We start from the raw sequence: 13,283 nt of genomic DNA on the forward strand, positions 1-13,283 counted from the left end.
GGTACCTTTTGTAATATAGCTAAATTAATCTTTCATACAACTTCTGTCATAAAAATTGGACACTCAACAAATTAGGGAAAATTTGATAAGAAAAGGGAAAATTTTGTGTTACTCGAGGGAAATTTTCTTCAGGAAACCTACGAACATTGCGTGGATTGTAGTCTCGCGTGTTGCAATACAAACGATCGAGACAAAAACTGAAATTACTGATTAATCAACATAACTTCAGATGCAAATACTATGTGACACATGAAAATAAATATTATTCTGTTTTAGAAACAAAAAAAAGCTAAAAATTAATGTGGAAAGTTTTATCAGATTACTCACTTTATTTAAACAGAAAGTCCATTTTCCTGTCTTTGATTCCAACAAATACGTATATTACACACTGGTTGAAGTAGGCTTATGGTATTCCCATTAGAATGGGAAAGCATACCAAATGCTGATAATCTTTCTTCGGACGTTGAATTCCTTAAAAATGTCTTAATTATTTTCAATGTGGAAAAACACCTTTTTCCTTCTGACGTCATAGGTACTGTCACCAGCAAAAAAGTTCGTGTATACTGTAATCTCCAAATATTCATTTATAACTCAGTTCCATATATCATTGATTCTTTGAGCTTTCCTTAACAAAGCAGTGTAGTAATGACTAATTATTTATGACTTGTGTAAAGAAATAAAGCAAAATAAGAATATCATAAACAAAAAACATTTATAGTTATGAAACATTAGTCGAGCCAGTGATGGCGTAAGGGCGGGGCGAGCGGTGCCCCCGCCCCGGGCCCCACTTTGTGGGGGCCCCCGGACGGTAGGTAAAAAATAATTACTAAAGAAACATGCTAGCGTGAGGTACAAGGGCCGTCAAGGTTTATAATACACAGCTTCCCTAAAAGTAAAAGTAAATATTGATTAATTGTCAATCAATATTACACCAAATAACAGATGAAACAACAAAAACATCTGTCTAATAAAACTAATCAGTGCCGGATTTCCGTATAAGCTAAACAACATATAGGTTAGGGCCTCACTCTCTTGGGGACCTGCAAAGAAATTTAAAGAAAACCTGAATTTAGATTAAAAATAAATAAAATGTTTTATTATCTTGTGGGCTCCCAAAGAAATTTAAAGAAAAAACTGAATGTAGGTGAAAAAATAATAATACAAACGTTTCACTCTCTTGCCCCCCCCCCCCCAATTTTTTTTTTTAACTGAATGTAGGTGAAAAATAAGTAAAATCAGTTTCACTCTGTTGGGGCCCGAAAGAAATTCAAACGAAAAAATATATGTGATTAAAATATGAATAAAATAAAAATTTCACTCTGTTCAATTACTTCACAGAAATTTCAAGGAAAAATCTGAGTGTAGATTAAAATATAGTAAAAGAAAAATCAAAGTATATTGTGTTGTCTACATTCTCCTAGCTTGCTTCCTGAAATATTTATTTATTTATCAGTTCAAGGGAAGGGCACAAAGAAGTGATGAACGTACATAAAGCTTTATAAAGATAACAAGAAAGTTATGTCGCTTTTTGTAGACGTCTGTGTTCAAATGACCCTCATAAGGTGAGTTGAATGCAAATGAAGATAAGGCGAAGATCAGTTGTTTTTGTGGGGTATATCCAACACACTACCTGGTTGTGGCAGTTCAGTTACACCGTGAACTTGCGCAAAGACAGAATGAACATGGGACCTTCACAGAGCGTCGTATGGGCGTATATGCTGTACGAGCTCAAACAGGAGTCAAACGCCGCTGCAGCGAGACGGAAGACATGCCAGGCTTTGGTGAGGGTGTCGTGACTACGTGGACAGAACAAACACTCGAAGATGCACGACGTGCCGGAAGACCAACACATCTACAAAATGAAAATCTTCAGGCAGCAATTGAGGCGAACAGTGGCCAGACATGTGAGGAACTGGGACCACAATTCAGTGTGAGTAGAGAAACCATTCTGCAGCACCTCCATCAACTTGGGAAGCACTACAAGTTGGGTCGATAGATCCCACATGTTTTGACTCTGGGCCAGAAGGCAACGCGAGCAGACACCTGTGTTTCTTTGCTGTCTCGTTTGAGGAAGGAGCCATTTCTGGACAGGATGTTGACGTGTGATGAGGAGTGGGTCGTGTATGAAGCTCCACGCCGCCGTCGTCATTAGTTAGGATTCCATGAACCGGTTCCAAAACAGCCGAAACCAGCACTCCAGTGATCCAGTGGATCAGTGGTCCTCCTGTGTGTTTGGTGGACTGCTCGTGGCATCGTGCATCGGGAAATGCTACCAGCTGGTCAAAGCATCAATGCAACTGTGTACTGTCAGCAGTTGAGCAGTGTTTAAGAAAAACTCAAAACTCTGGAGAAAGCACTTCTGAATCGCAAAGTTTTTCTCCTTGTTATAGGACAACGCTAAGCTACACGTGGCTAGGATGACCCAGGACACCATTCTACGCCTTGGATGGAAAACAGTATTTCATCCGCCACACTCCCCACACATTGGATCGTCCGATTATAACTTGTTCCATTCCTTAGACAATCATCTTAGAGGACGCAGTTCAAATTCCTAGTAGAGGTGCAAAATGCACTTGATACCTTCTTCGCTGCACGGCCCACCAAGTTCTACCGCGATAGAATCCATTCCCTTTCAGAACGTTGACAGAAGGTCATAGATGCTGATGGGGATATTTTTGATTTTCCAGGCACATCTTAGGTGAGATATCGATGTTCAGTGTGGTTGGTGAAAAAGTGACAGAACTTTTTTGGTTACCTTCATATTAGGGTACTAGCATTCAGTTCCTAACTAAAAGCTCTTTGGTGCAGACGCTATAATTGCTGATTCGCTTGTTTTCCTTCCGTCTTTTATCTTTAGTCCTTTACAAGTCGAATTTTCAGCGAGCAAAACTCTTTTGCTTAGGTCGTTTCTCCTTTTTTGCTCTTGTTTCTTGGCGTACAAATTTACACTTCAGCCCACAAATTTAGAGAGAATAAGATGTTCAATAAGAAAACAAGTGTTCAAATGTTCAAAAGTTCAAAAGAAAAAATCGTGAATTATGTTATATTGCTTCCTTCTATATTTAGATAGACATAAAATAGAACTATTTTCTTACTTTGCCAACTTTGTGTAGCAGCTAAATGATGAGAGCGAGGAAAAGTTAAAAGCATATTTGTTGCTCTCATTTGGCTTTGTTCTAACCGAATGACCTGGATTGCATAGAATTGTTTATATATAATCCGTTCACTAAGGTGTGTTTAGAAACCTAAAGAACAATTTGACTTTTCCCCACAAGGTGTACTGAAATATGTATTTTCAATGGGGCTTGAAGCTTACAAAAGTTTGGCAACCGCTCTTCAGATTTTGATAACACTACCCGTATCTGTCGCATCATTTGAAAGGTCTTTCAGCAGAGTTTTTGTTACAGCATATTCTAATACTAACGAGGAAGGTCCATAAACCGTGAGAGTTGAACCTCATTTTCTTGTTCGGTTCTCACCTTTGGTGTTTGTCCTGTGCAATTTCTCATATGATACGTTTATTCATAGTCTCTCACCTGTCTGAGTACGCTACATGGTCTTTATTTGTTTAGATTTTTCTCATACAATTAGCCCCATTCACTTTAACATTCGTTTTCTCTCCAGTGATGGCTAGAATAATTTCTCTCCTGCGTGTCTTCTTCATTTATCTTTTACTATGTTTCTCCCCAGTGATAATATACTATCTATTTAGTGCCACTGCTTTTGCCGAAATATCAATAAATAGTTAAGCATTAGAATCTTTCTCTCCTGTTTGTTCTTTTTACTATTGTTCCCAGATTTCACACTTGTTTTATGATTCCATTATTTTGTATTTAACAATTCAGTCATGTTTATATTCTGTCACTTATGACTGTTTCCATTACCACTTACTAACACACTTACGAGGAAGGTCCATAAACCGTGAGAGTTGAATTTTGATGAAAATTTGTGACAAGATTCAGTTCGAGCTGCTAAGTAACGTAGTAATAGTCACTCGATGCGCAAATGCTTCGTTGAGCTGCTACACCGACGCCATCTTGAAATCCAGTAGGCAATGTCCAAGAATACCCTTTTGGCATAAAAATGAAAAAGCTTTTGGTAGATCTGACTTCAGTATTGTAAACCAAGGTAGAGCATCTATATGTGGGAGTACTTCCAGTGCATGATCGCCATTTTGAAAGGCGCCATATTGAATCGCGGTCAAATATGATAAATGGTAAGGGGGTCATGTGGGGTATCAAATAGCACTGGAATTTACTCCAGAATCCATTTCCGTAACGAAAGTTTACATATCTGTTTTTACTTCAGAGTTAAGAGCTCTCTCGCTCACAGGAACATATAAAAACTGTGCAAGTAAAATTTGTGTTATGAAATGCAGTCGTGCGAGCACTTGCAGGATTTTAACTAATGCAGTAGTAGTCACTTGATCTATAATATTCACTATACCAATCGGATCTTGAGACTAGTGAGAGAAATCGTTAATTAAATTGAAGTGCCTGTAGTGAAAATGGAAAGCAGCACTGTAACAAATTATGCCTATTTCAAAGTGCGCTATATATATATGAGTCTCTGTGTGTTGTGATTATGCATAGCATTTAAATTCTGTAATATAAGTTAGGTGCAACGGCACATATGACTTTACAAGAATATGCCTTGAAGTTATTAGAAAATTAATAGAAAAATAATATAAACTGATGCACATAAGCTAATATTAACCTACCTACTAACCTTTAGCTCTTCAGTTGTGATGATGGAGATCCAAAACGAAATGATTAGCAAACGGTGTCATGCAGCAGTACAAACACTTAACAAATGCACTTTAGTCACAATCTTTATGACCACAGACACTATTTTCTACTAGTCTTCAGAACAGAGCTGGATTTAGGTTTGGTGGGGCTCTAAGCTGCTGAAGATAATGGGGCCCTTTATGTGTCCAGATAAACGTAGGACTACATACAGAATGAAGAAATCAGTAATATTTTACGAAGCAAACCAGCAGAAGGGGCCCAATTACTTACATCATAGGGGCCTACACAAACGAAGTACTGTTGCTATATGTAGATATTACTTTATTTATTGTTTTTCTTATATTTTGAAAATGTACATTCAATTTTTTCCTTGAATGTTTTGAGCCACCAAGAGTATGGGGTCCTAAGTTATAGCTTGTTTAGCTTATACGTAAATCCGGCACTGCTCCAGAACATTTGTAAATGAACCAACTATTGCTCCTGTGACGTACCCACATTTCTGCCACGCATATGTAAGCATGTCCTAAAGGACTGGCGCACAAAATTGATGATACACAACTGAATGCATTTTCTTTATGAAAATTCTGCCATATAACTTGTACACCGAACAAGTGACCACCTGCTATAATTAGTTATTTATCAGAGTTTTGATATGAAAACTAGTCTTGCCCTTATTATAAGCAAGTGTTTTATCTTTAAAGGTGGAAATTTGCAGATATTTAATTATTTCATATTGAAGGGAAAAGTAAGAAGGAGGCTTGTTTCACGGATTTCAACTTGGTATTGAATCTTGTAATACTCTTTATTGCCATCTATTCTTAGAAGGTATGCATGCATTATCTTACCACTAATAGCAGAACAGACACAAGAAAAGTGAATTCTAAGTTTCCAGGTGTATCTTCTTCTAAGAATGGGCTCTGAACTGATAATTTAAATCCCCTTAATTGTTCAATGCGTCAGCAATAAATCGATTGTATTTAGACAAACTGGCAATAAATGCATTAAAGTATTTTAACTTCATAATATGAACGGTGAATTATAGGTTGTCAAGTATGAGTATTGGAAAAGAACGCAATATTCTCCAACAATGATGGTCTTTGCGTAAGGTTTCAAGATTGGAGAAGAAAATTTAACACACTATAACGGACCACGTAAAATTGCCTAAAATAGATTTTTGGTTTGAATCAGTCCAACATCCCACAATTATGCCTACTACGCTAAAGGGGACGTCGACCTACTAATTATAGTGGAATCCGAATTATTTTGGTCGTTCAACGAATATTCACCAGTTTATATCATTTTTCTAATATATATCCGAACAATCCCTTTGGTATTCTCTGCTCGTCAGTACTATTAGGCATGTGTTTCATCGACGAGCAGTCTATTCTATCGCACTTTGAAATAGGTATAACTTGTAGCATGCTGCTATTCCATTTTTCATTACAGGCATTTCAATTTAATTAACGATTTCTCTCACTAGTCTCAAGATCCGATTGGTATAGTGTCTATTGTATTACATTAGTTAAAACCCTGCAAGTGCTCGCACGACCGTGTTTCATAACACAAATTTTACTTGCACAGTTTTTATATGTTCCTGTGAGCGAGAGAGCTCTTAACTCTGAAGTAAAAACAGATATGTAAACTTTCGTTACGGAAATGGATTCTGGAGTAAATTCCAGTGCTATTTGATACCTCACATGACCCCCTTACCATTTATCATATTTGACCGCGATTCAATATGGCGCCTTTCAAAATGGCGATCATGCACTGGAAGTACTCCCACATATAGATGCTCTACCTTGGTTTACAATACTGAAGTCAGATCTACCAAAAGCTTTTTCATTTTTATGCCAAAAGGGTATTCTTGGACATTGCCTACTGGATTTCAAGATGGCGTCGGTGTAGCAGCTCAACGAAGCATTTGCGCATCGAGTGACTATTACTACATTACTTAGCAGCTCGAACTGAATCTTGTCACAAATTTTCATCAAAATTCAACTCTCACGGTTTATGGACCTTCCTCGTAAGTGTGTTAGTAAGTGGTAATGGAAACAGTCATAAGTGACAGAATATAAACATGACTGAATTGTTAAATACAAAATAATGGAATCATAAAACAAGTGTGAAATCTGGGAACAATAGTAAAAAGAACAAACAGGAGAGAAAGATTCTAATGCTTAACTATTTATTGATATTTCGGCAAAAGCAGTGGCACTAAATAGATAGTATATTATCACTGGGGAGAAACATAGTAAAAGATAAATGAAGAAGACACGCAGGAGAGAAATCTATTCTAGCCATCACTGGAGAGAAAACGAATGTTAAAGTGAATGGGGCTAATTGTATGAGAAAAATCTAAACAAATAAAGACCATGTAGCGTACTCAGACAGGTGAGAGACTATGAATAAACGTATCATATGAGAAATTGACAGGACAAACACCAAAGGTGAGAACCAAACAAGAAAATTCTATAGAAAACTGAGAACTTACATTTAGAAATCGCATCGGTTATATTATTTGCATATTTTTCAATATCAGCTCATTGTTACATTTTGTATGTAAATTTGTCTCTAAATGTATTATTAGGAGCATTACTTAAACTATTCTATCTAATTACAGTATGCTTTTAACCTAGAATAGTATAACTTAGGTGTCGGATAAATTCTGGATTCTTTGTTATGTTTTGTTTGTTCTTAAGATTATGCCATTTCTGTCATGGGTTGTAGTTTACGTTACACTCGTATCCCTAATCCTTTTTCTGTGATGCCCCTTGTTTAAAAATGTATATATATATATATATATATATATATATATATATATATATATATATATATATATATATATATATATATATATATATATATATATATATATGCTGAACGTCACCTCCATTTATTTAACATATCCCAAATTAAGATGGTTTAAACACACACACACCAACGGGAAAGTGGGAGGAGGAGTAAACAGAAAGAACAAGTATGCAAATGAATGTCAAAAATAGCAATGCATAAATCATGATTGTTCGAGAAGGGGCCCCGATCTACTTCACTGGCCCCGGGACCCAGTTTGCCTTACGCCGCCCCTAAGTCGAGCAAATCCTTACGGCAAGAATATTCCGGGAGAAATTGGAGGGAAAATAACTCGAGCCAATGCATAGGTATTAGGAACACTCACAAACATGTGAAGTTTGAAAAAGAGAAAACTTCGTATTTCTGCGATCAGCATATAATCAACACTTCATGCACAGTTTCAATATACAAAATCATTTAATATCTTCAGTTGTAATTACTGAAAAATAGAGAAAATGGCTATTTAAAACCTCAAGTGTAAATCTGAGCTTGGAGCAATACTATTAGCACTATTACAACGCATTCTCTCATAAATAGCTTTCGTGGTGAAGCGGGTTTAGTAATGCTGTTGAAATTCTATAAAGGGGCAGCAGTTCGAGCCTGACTGCGGAAAGATCTTTTTTTTCAATATGTGGTCGGTTACAGTACAGACGACAAGCCAAGTGACTCTTCTGTCTTGAAAATTTTGGAAGTTAACAATCATTTTATATTTTTTTATTGTTTAGGTAAACATCATATAGTAGGTCTTAAGAATTCCTAATTTAACTTAGTGTTTGTCTCTTAGTGTTCAGATTTATTGTTCTTAATACAGTTGAACATAGGTTCATGCAATATGCAGATGAAGTAATACTAAGATTATATTATATAGTTAAATTTGTATTTCAAAACACTGTACTAAGGAGAACTTTAAGAATTCATTGTAACTGTCAAATGTTGAATTTGATATATTTTTTTAACATAATAAAGTATGCCCCTTTACTATATTTATGGAAAAGAGAGTGCAAAATTAGTAATCCATATCGTTTAGCAAATTACCCCATATGGTAAGCGTCGAACAACTAGCGACATTTCGCCAAAAATTAGCGTCCCCGCAGCGACGATCCGCGGTGGACTCATTTTCGTTTTGAAAATTATACCACCAGAAGCAGAAACGCTAGTCAAACACAAAATTATTCCCCCAAAATATGTTAAATCGTCTATATGCGTAATTTGTTTATATTAAGGTGAATCAAAAAACACTATTAGAAAAAAGAAAAAAGTACCGCGAGGTGGGCGCAAATCACCAACCTTATGATTACTAGGCGCGTGTTTTTCTGACTCCGCCACAGAGGGGATAAAGAAAACCTGGCTTATAGAGGGATAAATCGTTGAGGTCTTTTTCATTTGGCTAATAAAAGTACACTGCTTTGTAGTCGACAATAACAGTTTGGGATCAGATAAAATGCGTTCGACGTGTAATTTTATAACAATATGATGCGCATCTATTCACTTTATTTCATAGTTCTCCCATATTCACTTTCTAATGATCGGTGATAGTTGCCATCCCAATTCATACAATTATATGCACTCATATCAAGATTTTTCACTTCATGATGTACAGGTAGGAGTTACTCTTGTCCTCCGGAGCTCATTTTAGGACCAGCTTGTAAGGAAGAAAACGATATAATAAAAACCGCATGCACATGACTGGCGATAGTTCGTGTTGGTCCCTTCGCGGTTCTCCGTGAAAAATCGAAGGAACGCGGACCAAACTGAAGTCCTCGTTGCTACGCGGTAGTAGCTTCAACACCTCGACTCTAGATATCTATTTCGACTCGACGAAGCCCTGCCACTAGTGGCAAAGTAGCGGCGATCCTTCGACACGTCGCTATATGGACGATCGACATTTACCGGCAAGTGGGTTAGTAGGTTGGCGACGTTTATGACATGGGGTAATCATTAATATATGATTTGCATAATAATTACTTGAAATGACATTTTATTAAAATAAGTAATTTATTGGTTATTTTATGTTAGAATATTCTGTATTTCACACAGTACTAGTCTTTAGGAACCATCGTTGGGGCAAAAGTAATTAAATAAATATGGCATTGAAACTAAAAAAAAAAAATGCACATTTTATTTTCTTCTAAATCATATCTAATATTACCTGTCGTTCCACTGATGTTTCTTAACATTCCATGTATCCATATACAGATTTTTCATAATCTTTATCCATGTTTTTTTTTCCTTCATATAAGACAACACTCTTTACAAAATATTTAATCACTTTCTTCTTTTCGCTGCGATAATTTCCAATATCAAGACAACTGTACTAACAAATAGTCCTGCCAGAAGCAAATAAAATATTGAGTGAAGATGTTCCAGAGTTATTTTCTTGTTCTCCAAGTTTTCATAAATCCAATCTTTATCACGGTTTCTTGTGTCTAAAGCATCTGACATCCATTTATGGAGAAAACCAACATCGGTAAGTCTTCCAATAATGCTGTTCATTCTCGGCAGGTAAGGTGAAAACTTATTAAGAATGAATGACCCCAAAGCCGATCCTACTTGAAGTTCAGAGAAATGTAGCAAATCCTCTCCGTTTGATGTGATGTACTTTCTCTGTTGATACTTTGCGGTTAAATACACGCTGAAGAATATAGCATTTCGCCTGTATGCTACACGTTCAAGACCATCAGATGCAGTGTATATAGGCTGAGATCTGGAAGCCAGAATTTGGAAGTCAGGAAATGGATATTGCTTCAGTAAAGTTATAAACTGAGGTGCACTTACTATACTTAACTGAGAATTAATAATGTCTTCAATAGTGTCGATTTCCTTGGCGTATTGACTTTTTAGCAAGTACCCCAACAAAGAGCCTTCATAAAGGGAAATAAATATGATGGAAACCATAAACGACATAATAAATATAACTCTCCTTACAACATGCTTGGGAACTTGATGAACAGACACTTGGAGAAATACGGAAAGCATGTACAAAAAACTGTCCACTTTATCACTGGAAGTTTGTGTGACAACATATCGACAAAATAAATCACTGCTTGAACTAAAAATAAAGGTGAAAACCAACAGAAGCCATACATTAAAAGTGAATGGTAAGAGAAAACACATCCAAAATGGCAGGATCATCGCTTTAGGGGAGACAAAAGTGTGTGAACTGAAAAAGAAGATCGTTGTATAATCTACAACCTGCCATCTTTCGTGAAGTAATATCATTGTCATGGGACAAATGTCTGAAAGAGATTCTACCACTTCTCCAAAGGGTCCAGTCCATGTTCCATTTTGTAACTTCTGGTTCACAAATCGTGGTTGATATTTCTCAACAAGAACTGGTGTGAAATTCATATTTGATATAATTGTTTCAAATAGTTTTCCTGCAAAGCCTGATATTTGAAGTGTACCCTCTCGCGATTTAGCTATCCAAATGCAGGGTTTTTTATTGTATACGCTAATATAGAGTGGATAACCATTCACATTCTTAGTTCTCTCCTCTACTATTGTCCTCGTAAGTTGTTCGTTTCTCTCTGTTCTTCTTTGTACGTTACCAGTACTTTGAAGTACGAAACTATGTGTGAATGGGTTATAAGAAACTAAAACATCATGATTGCAACAACATTGTGAATCTGCAAATACGTTTCCATGTGTTAAAATGATAACATCTAAAATCTTTTCAGACCAAAACAACTTCAAGACTTTATAAACAATTGTAATATTCACACTGGTAGAAAATTTAACATAAAATGTGCCTCTGCGATTTATATCTAGTTCTTTTATCAGACGGTGATCAGAAATGAAATCAACAAGAGATGTTACATTTTCCATCCACAGAAGATAAGATGGTATCATATTTTTTTTAAGTCCTGACAATGTATGGTGTTTTACAAAATCCAAGTGATGAACTGATACCGTGATATTGTAACGATGGGTACATTGCTTGATGTAATTATTTAAAACCGTAAGTTGCACTAAGTTATGAATAATGATGATGTCTTGAATGCCATACAGTAAAGAAAACCACAAATCTTCTTTCATTGGTGCCAGATCAATGCTATCTTTTTCTTTCATTCTTTGTTGTAAGACACTGGAAATTTCAGGTGCCGATAAAGTATACGTTTGTAGAACCACAATTAATAGAAGAACCACTTTTGATTGTTTCATTCTTTTGATTGAGTCGATGTCCTTAGAACGTACCTAGAAGTATATTAGAATATTGATTAGTAATTGCTCAATGGCGTATCGAGGGGCTGAGTGTTGGCAACAAAAGTCATTAAAAAGTATCTAAATGATTTATAGCTAAAATGACTAAATTCTTCTAAAAATATAGTAAATTATATAGCTAAGAGAAGTTAATAATAAAGCAAACATTCTATCTCTTTTTCTCTTTATACATATTTATATGTTTATAATAGTTTAACGTTACCTGACTATGTTCTGAAGTTGATGATTATAATGAACGAAATGGCGGAATAAAATTAAGAATATGGGAGAAAAGGGGAAAACCCAGAAAAAACTTACGCTCATTGTGTTTTCCATCACAAAGCCCATGTGGCCCATAATTTTACTGTACATACCTAAAGATTTTTCTTGATTTCTCAAACACTTTTACCTTTAATTCATATTTAAAAATTTTACAGAACGCTTTGCTTGCATCATTGTTTGAGATACCGTTTCGTGAGTTTTGTTCGTAATGATTTCACGAGTCCCGAAGTTGATTCCGAGCCTAATGTTGAAGAAGTCTATTGCTCTATCTGAGTACAGAATTGCGAACAATAGAGATGAACAAACTTGAAAAATGTTTTGAAATTGAAGCAAAGACAAACACCATAACGAATATATATGAGAAACAGCTGTACATTATATTTGAGATGAGACAAAAATATGTTTTAAAGCTCCTGTAGTTGTTTTCTTATTAGTTGGATTGATTGTATGACACACTAGCAGCGTTCACCCCGCTTCGCTGCGGTCACCCCGGAACGCAATAAACTTTGTTACTTAGATAATTTTTACTTTTTCGCTTTCAAGTGATATGATAAAAACCATAGAAGATTGCAGTAAATCTTAACATTATATCGCCTGTCATTTATGTTAACCCGCCCCGCTTCGCTGCGGTCATCCCGGTGCTGGCATATTGTAAAAGTGTCTGTAAAAATAAGCAAATCAATTAAAAAATTTTAAACAGAAGATTCAAGCTATTTTCCGCTGTATATCGCCTGTCATTTATGTTAACCCGCCGAGTGACACGGTCATGCGGGTTGCATATAAATACGTTTATTTTTACCTATGATGAACTAATAACAAAGGATTTGTACGTTATGGACACTTGAATGGTCAATTATCTCAAGACACTGGTAATTAAAAATTAAAGTGATATGATAAAAACCATCTAGGGTCCAAATCCTAATAACCCTCCAAAAATGAAAGAAATTGGTTCAGCCGTATTAGCGTGATGAGCGGACAAAGGATTTTGTACGTTCTCTTTTATATATATAGATTTATCTCTCTTGCTATTTTCTTTGAAAGGTGAATATTTTTCAAGTCACTCCTAATTTGTTATCTCTTTCCAAACCTTTTATATTAAACTAAGAGTCGCCATGTTAAAGGAAATATAATTTGTGTGAAGCATGAATGGACATATATCATTGAATTTTTATCTTTCTGTTCGTGATTCGTCGTCCTGTGAAT

At 35.8% G+C, this 13,283-nt stretch overlaps 1 protein-coding gene across 1 annotated transcript; it reads right to left on the reverse strand.

The window, feature by feature from the left end:
- Window positions 1-9,863: 9,863 nt before the first annotated feature.
- On the reverse strand, window positions 9,864-10,946 carry LOC145670672 (glutamate receptor ionotropic, kainate 5-like). The gene has a single exon (XM_081739463.1). It carries the CDS (start codon window positions 10,944-10,946, stop codon window positions 9,864-9,866), a length of 1,083 nt encoding a protein of 360 aa, XP_081595589.1.
- Between the last annotated feature and the right edge of the window lie 2,337 nt (window positions 10,947-13,283).

The sequence above is a fragment of the Thermobia domestica genome, chromosome 14, assembly GCF_964235325.1.
Source record: "Thermobia domestica chromosome 14, izTheDome1.hap1.1, whole genome shotgun sequence".
Classification (NCBI taxonomy): Eukaryota; Metazoa; Arthropoda; class Insecta; order Zygentoma; family Lepismatidae; genus Thermobia; species Thermobia domestica.

Coding starts and splice junctions, on each gene's coding strand:
- LOC145670672 (XM_081739463.1), bottom strand. CDS start 10,946: ATGAATTTCACACCAGTTCTTGTTGAGAAATATCAACCACGATTTGTG.